At 44.7% G+C, this 7,831-nt stretch overlaps 1 protein-coding gene across 1 annotated transcript in view; it reads right to left on the bottom strand.

The window, feature by feature from the left end:
* dnah10 (dynein axonemal heavy chain 10) overlaps positions 1-7,831 on the bottom strand; it is a 243,067-nt gene that overhangs the window by 27,376 nt on the left and 207,860 nt on the right. Inside the window, exons 56-57 of the mRNA XM_043715328.1 lie at positions 6,323-6,427; positions 3,881-4,035 (exon numbers count right to left, since the gene is read on the bottom strand). Coding sequence (XP_043571263.1) covers positions 3,881-4,035; positions 6,323-6,427 — 260 coding nt within the window. The remainder of the gene's footprint in view (positions 1-3,880; positions 4,036-6,322; positions 6,428-7,831) is intronic.

The following is a 7,831-nucleotide window of genomic DNA, read 5'->3' as shown; positions in this document are numbered from 1 at the left end:
GAGGTCAGAGATAGGAAGGGTGAGGTAACAATGTTGGGGCTGTACTACAGGCCTCCCAGCAGCAAGTGTGCGATAGAGGTACAAATATGTAAACAGCTTATGAAAAGATGTAGGAGCAACAGGGTCGTGGTGATAGGAGATTTTAATTTTCCCAACATTGACTGGTATTCACTTAGTGTTAGAGATCTGCAACTATACAAAACACTGGTGCGGCCACACTTGGAATATTGCATACAGTTCTGGTCCCCATATCTCAGAAAGATGTGGAAGTATTGGAAAAGGTGCAGAGGAAAGGCTGAGAGACTTGAACCTGTTCTCATTCGCAAGAAGAAGGCTAAGAGGGGATTTGACAGAGACATACAAGATGATCAGAGGATTAGATAGGGTAGACTGTGAAAGTCTTTTTCCTAGGGTGATTGCTTCAGCTTGCAGGGGGCATAACTACAAATTGAGGGGTGATAGATTTAAGACAGATGTCAGAGGCAGGTTCTTTACACAGAGAGTGGTAAGGGCGTGAAATGCACTACCTGCTAATGTAGTCAACTCAGCCACATTAGGAAGATTTAAACAATCCTTGGATAAGCACATGGATGATTTTGGGATAGTGTAGGGGGACCAGCTGAGAATAGTTCACAGATCGGCGCAACATCCAGGGCCAAAGGGCCTGTTCTGCGCTGTATTGTTCTATGTTCTATTTCTATGTTCTATCTAGATGGAGCAGAATTTGTAAGGAGCATCCAGGAGGATTTTCGAGAGCAGTATATAAATAGTCCAACTCGGGAAGGGGCCATACTGGACCTGGTGTTGGGGATTGAGCCCTGCCAGTGGGTGAAGTTTCAGTCGGGGATTACTTTGAGAATAGTGATCACAATTCTGTAAGTTTTAGAATACTCATGAACAAAGACGAGAGCGGTCCTAAAGGAAGGGTGCTAAATTGGGGGAAGGCCATCTATTCCAAAATTCATTTTGATTAGAGTGCAGGACAGACATGTCCCTGTGAAAATGAGGGATAGAAATGGTAAGATTAGGGAACCATGGATGACAGGTCAAATTGTGAGACTAGCAAAGAGGAAAAAGGAAGCATACATAAGGTTGAGGTGACTGAAGACAGACAATGCTTTGGAAGAATATTGGGATTATAGGACCAAGCTGAAACATGGAATTAAGAGGGCTAAAGGGGGTCATGAAATATCTTTAGCAAACAGGCTTAAGGAAAAATCCCAAAACCTTTTATTCATACACAAGGAACAAGATGGTAACTAGGGAAAGCGTTGGTCCACTCGAGGACAAAGGAGGAAAGTTATGTGTGGAGTCAAAGAAAATAGGTGAGATTCTTAATGAGGACTTTGCATCAGTATTCACCGAGGAGAGGGATATGACGGATATTGACGTTAGGGATAGATGTCTGATTATTCAAGGTCAAGTCGGCATAAGGAAGGAGATAGTGTTGGGGAATTCTAAAAGGCGTTAAGGTGGACAAGTCCGGGTGGGATCTATCCCAGGCTACTGAGGGAAGTGAAAGAGAAACTAGCTGGGGCTTTAACAGATATCTTTGCAGCATCCTTGAACATGGATAACGTCCCAGCGGACTGGAGAATTGCTAATTAGATTAGATTAGATTAGATTACATTACAGTGTAGAAACAGGCCCTTCGGCCCAACAAGTCCACACCGACCCGCCGAAGCGAAACCCACCCAGACCCCTACATTTACCCCGTACCTAACACTACGGGCAATTTAGCATGGCCAATTCACCTGACCCTGCACATCTTTTGGACTGTGGGAGGAAACCGGAGCACCCGGAGGAAACCCACGCAGACACGGGGAAAACGTGCAAACTCCACACAGTCAGTCGCCTGAGGCGGGAATTGAACCCGGGTCTCAGGCGCTGTGAGGCAGCAGTGCTAACCACTGTGCCACCGTGCCGCCCACTAATGTTGTCCTCTTGTTTAAGAAGGGTAGCAGGGATAATGTAGGCAACTATAGACCGGTGAGTCTGATGTCAATGGTAGGGAAGCTGCTGGAGAAGATAGTGAGAGATAGGATCTATTCCCATTCGAAAGAAAATGGGCTTATCAGTGATAGACAGTACGATTTTGTGCAGGGAAGGTCACATCTTACCAACTTAATAGAATTCTTTGAGGAAGTGGCGGAGTTGATTAATGAGTAAAGGGCTGCAGATGTCATATACATGGACTTCAGTAAGGCATTTGATAAGGTTCTCCATGGTAGGCTGATGGAGAAAGTGAAGTTGCATAGGGTCCAGGGTGTACTGACTAGATGGCTGGGCAGCAGGAGACAGAGAGTAGCAGTGAAAGGGAGTTTCTCAAAATGGAGAACTGTGACTAGTGGTGTTCCACAGTGATCCGTGCTGGGACCACTATTGTTTGGGATATACATAAATGATCTGGAGGAAGGTATAGGCGGTCTGATTAGCAAGTTTGCAGATGACACTAAGATTAGTGGAGTAGCAGATGGTGAAGGAGACTGTCAGAGAACGCAGCAGAATATAGATAGATTGGGGAGTTGGATGGAGTTCAATCCGGGCAAATGCAAGGTGATGCATTTTGGAAGATCTAATTCAAGAGCAAACTATCTGGTAAATGGAAAAGCCCTGGGGAAAATTATTGAACAGAGAGATCTGGGTGTTCAGGTCCATTGTTCCCTGAAGGTGGCAACGCAGGTCGATAGAGTGGTCAAGAAGACATACAGCATGCTTTCCTTCCTCGGACAGGGTATTGAGTACAAGAGTTGGCAGGTCATGTTACAGTTGTATAGGACTTAGGATCGGCTACATTTGGAATATTGCGTACAGTTCTGGTCGCCACACTACCAAATGGATGTGGATGCTTTGGAGAGGGTGCAGAGGAGGTTCACCAGGATGTTTCTGGTATGGAGGGTGCTAGTAATGAGGAGAGGTTGAGTAGATTAGGATTATTTTCATTAGAAAGACGGAGGTTGAGGGGGGACCTGATTGATGTCTCCAAAATCATGAGAGTTATAGACAGGGTGGATCGCAAAAAACTTTTTCCTGGAATGAGGTCTCAATTACTAGGGGTCATGAGTTCAAGGTGAAAGGGGAAAAGTTTGGGGGAGATACCCATTGAAGGTTCTTTACATAGAGGGTGGTGGGTACCTGGAAGGCGTTGCCAGCAGAGGTGGTAGAGGTGGGCACAATAGCATAGCATCATTAGACAGATACATGAATGGGCAGTGAGCAGAGGGATACAGATCCTTAGAAATAGGCGACAGGTTTAGATAGAGGATCAGGATTGGCACAGGCTTGGAGGGCTGAAGGGTCTGTTCCTGTGCTGTAATGTTCTTTGTTCTAAAAGGAAAAGTGTAATATTTTGTCTATCATCAAGGTATCACACTATAATCCAATAAGTAGTATTCACCATTTTTTAGGTCTGAAAAGATAACCTTTGGAGCGGAATAAAGCTTTGACCTGGCACTGTACAGCATTGTGCATTGTTGCTATCAAGCACCAGATTGCAGTGCACTGCTGGCACTACCATTCAGTGAAATGAGACACTGGGGAGAAAACAAACCAAATCTCATCTCAAATCATGTTGAACAGCTGCACTATGAGACACATAAAAGGAGTAATGATAGTTTTAAAGGATCCAACTATTACTGGTAATATGATGAGCTCAGTTCCCATTCTCAACTGTGTTCATTTCAAAATTTTGCAGTGTTTCCCATTACACAGGAATGGGAACTGGACAATCAGTCCCTTCAATTGTTCCATCATCAAATTAGATCATTGGTGACCTGCACCTTAACTCCTGTTGTTTGTGCTTCATGAACCATTGGGACCATAATTTATTTCATTGTATTCATTATATGGCTTTTGAAGTGACAGTGAGTTCATTACTTACAACTTGCCAATCTGTCTGATGCATCTGCAAATCATCTGGAAGTGTTCCAAACTTCTCTGGGAAAGCCTCTGCTAGACGGATAATATCCTCCCAGCCTTGGTCTGGGAGCCAATGGCATGGTTTTGCTCGCTTGCTTTTTTCCAGAGAAATGTTTCCTGTGAAAAGTGTGGTAGAGCTAATTGTAAATGACATCATGCACCACTCTGTATGTGACATCATTGATTAAACATTCAGCTGACTGGGGAGCAGTTTTATCAGTCTGATGTCAAATACTCCCTTAAATTATGGCAGGCTTGCCCATGGCATTTAAACACCAGATTCCTATGTATTGACATTAGCTCTGTTTTAAACACTATGATTCCAACAAAACACATCTCCAAACTCTGATCTCACCTGATGAAGGAGCAGCGCTCCAAAAGCTTCTGATTTCAAATAAACTTGTTGAACTATAACCTGGTGTCATGTGACTTGTGACCTTTCTCATCCCTGTCCAACAATGGCACCTCCACATCCAAACTCCAAGACCCAGGATTCTGCTACCCCTCTGCAACTGGATTCTTGACTTGCTAATCGACAAACCTCAGTCAGTAAGGACAGGCAACAACACTGCCTCCATGATAATCCTCAACACCAACACCCCGCAAGGCTGCGTACCCATCCCTTTACTATGCTCCTCATACACTCATGACTCTGTGGCCAAATTCAGTTGTAACTCCATTTATAAGTTTGCTGATGACACCACCGTAGTGGGTCTGATCTCAAACAACAAGACAGAATACAGGGAGGAGATAGAGCACTTAGTGGCATGGTGTGAAGACAATAATCTCTCCCTCAATGTCAGCAAAATGAAGGAGCTGGATATCGACTTCAGCAAGCAGAATGGAGGACATGATCCTGTCTGTATTAATTGAGGTGGAGGTAGTCAAAGCTTCAAGTTCCTAGGAGTAAATATCATCAATGATCTATCCAGGTCCATTCATGTTGAATAATAGAATTTCTACCAGTGCAGAAAGAGGCCATTTGGCGCATCGAGCATGCATGAACCTTCTGAACAGCATCCCACCCAGAACCAGTAACCTACTCTATCCCTGGAACCCAGCATTTACCATGGCTAATCCACCTAGCCTGCATGTCGCTGTACACGATGGTGTAATTCAGCATGGTGAATCCACCTAACCTGTGCATCTTTGGACTTTGGGAGAAAATTGGAGCACCTGGCAGAAACCCACACAGACACAGGGAGAACATGCAAACTCCATACAGCCAGTCACCCAAAGCTATAATTGAACTTGGGTCCCTGGTGCTACAAGGTAGCAGTGCTAACCACTGTGATACTGTGCCACCGTAGAAAGCACACCAACACTTCTACTTCCTCAGAAGGCTAAGAAAATTAAGCATGTCCATAATGATACTTACCTATTTTTATAGATGTAGCAAAGAAAGCATGCATCACAGCTTAGTGTGGCAACTGGTTTGCCCAACACCGCAAGAAACTACAATTTGTGAATATGAGTCCCTCACGAAAACCAACCTTCCTTTCTTGACTCCATCTACACTTTCTGCTGCCTCAGGAAAGCAGCCAATATAATCAAAGACCCCTCCCACCTCGGTATACTCTCTTCCACTCTCTTCCATCAGGCAGAAGATACAAAAGTTTGAAAACACATTCCTACAGATTCAAAGCTTCTTTCTTACTGTTATCAGCCTTATGAATGAGCCTCTCATATATTAAAGTTGATCTTTCTCTGAACTTTCTCTGTAGCTGTAACACTATATTCTGCATTGTGTTCTGTGACCCTGATGTACTTATGTAAGATATGATTTGTCTAGTTAGCACACAAAACAGTACTTCTCACTGTATCTCGGTACATGTGACAATAATAAAACAAATCAAATCTGTGGAGCCCAGGGGTTTCCAGCCCGCAAATGGAAGCAACTTCTGGTGAGGCATGACTTTGGCATTGAGGCCCATGTTTCACAGAGATGTTTGCTAGTTAGATCTTAACTGGTTTATTGAAGTTCAATCTAGGAAGCTTTCTTATTCGTGAGAGTGGCAAGTCAGTTGTTGTGGAACATGGCTAGTCCACATGTGGTGCCCTGAGCAGCAAATCTTAGCCACTGCTCCAGTACAAGGCAGCACAAGCATTCTTTGATTGACCTTGACCTCAAGCCTGACTCTAGAGCGTTGATTGCATGATCTAGACTGACTGGGTCAACATTGAGGGAGTGCTGCACTGTTGAACGATCAGTACTGAGGGAGTGCTGCACTGTAGGAGGGTCAGTGCTTAGGGAGTGCTGCAGCCTTAAAAGGTCAGTACTGAGAAAATACCACGCTGCCCATTACGTGGAAGCATCATGCTGGATTATTATGAATTTGCAATTAATAAGTCAATTACAAGTACAATTAACAACCAGAAAAACAAATCATTTTTGTGTGTAAACCTTTCAAAAAAAATTCCAGTTCTTCCTGAGGAATCCGATGTTCCGCCTGCTCAATCTTTATTGTCATGTTGAATGAGAAAAGTAATTTATGACGCTCAAACAGACCTGGAATGACAAGGAGAAATTAAAATAATTTTACAGCTGCTTTTCTGCTTGCAGCAAGTGAAGGCTGCAAGTACTGTAGAAAGAATCACTTTTCTATTGAGTTGCAACATCAAATATGCCAGGGTCAAGTGAACAGGAGAACGGGGTTAAACTTTCCACTTTGGATGCAATCAGTAATTTCAACTGCACCTGTTTTAAAGTATCATCTTTCTTCCAAGTTTATTGCTCACAAATTTATAAAATTTGACATGGAGCAGTGTAACCGGGCAATTTAAAGCAATTTTGTAGAAATATGTTGCATTAAAATATCCTCTGATATATTGATGTTTGGTAACACTTATTTACTAGAGCTGTAAATGGGTTTATCACAAAAATAAGCATTTTAAGCCCAGTGTCAGCATCAATCTCTAAGTAACTTGATTTTAAATAATGTCTTGAGGTGAGGTGAGGGATGCCATCGACGTCCCTGCCGATTACACTTGCAGGAAGTGCACCCATCTCCAGCTCCTCCAAGACCGTGTTAGGGAACTGGAGCTGGAGTTGGATGAACTTCGGATCATTCGGGAGGCAGAGGGGGTCATAGATCAGAGTTATAGGGAAGTAGTAACTCCAAAGATGGCAGATAGATGGGTGACAGTGAGGGGGACTGGGAGGAAGCAGCCAGTGCAGGGACCTCCTGCGGCCATTCCCCTCAAGAACAAGTATACCGTTTTGGATACTTGTGGGGGGGATGACTTACCAGGGGTAAGTAACGGGGCTCAGGTCTCTGGCACGGAGCCTGTCCCCGTTACACAGAAGGGAAGGGCGAAGAAGAGCAGAGCAGTAGTAATTGGGGACTCGATAGTTAGGGGCACAGATAGGCGGTTTTGTGGGAACGAGAGAGACTCACGTTTGGTATGTTGCCTCCCAGGTGCAAGGGTACGTGACGTCTCTGATCGTGTTTTCCGGGTCCTGGAGGGGGAGGGGGACCAACCCGAAGTCGTGGTCCACATTGCCACCAACGACATAGGTAGGAGGAGTCCCGACGATGTTAGACAGGCTTTCAGGGAGCTAGGATGGAAGCTCAGAGTTAGAACGAACAGAGTTGTTGTCTCTGGCTTGTTACCCGTGCCACGTGATAGAGAGTCGAGGAATAGGGAGAGAGAACAGTTAAATGCGTGGCTACAGGGATGGTGCAGGAGGGAGGGATTCCGGTATCTGGATAACTGGGGTTCTTTCTGGGGACGGTCGGACCTCTATAAACAGGATGGTCTGCACCTGAACCAGAGGGGCACCAGTATCCTTGGTGGGCGGTTTGCTAGTGCTCTTGGGGGGGTTTTAAACTAACTCTGCAGGGGCATGGGAACCCAGAATGTAGCTTTAGGGTGCAGGACCTGGAGTGTAGGGAGGTTAGGAACATAGCAT

Source organism: Chiloscyllium plagiosum, chromosome 25 (assembly GCF_004010195.1).
Source record: "Chiloscyllium plagiosum isolate BGI_BamShark_2017 chromosome 25, ASM401019v2, whole genome shotgun sequence".
Classification (NCBI taxonomy): Eukaryota; Metazoa; Chordata; class Chondrichthyes; order Orectolobiformes; family Hemiscylliidae; genus Chiloscyllium; species Chiloscyllium plagiosum.
Note: the sequence above shows the minus strand (reverse complement) of the source record. Positions and strands in the feature narration are given on the sequence as shown.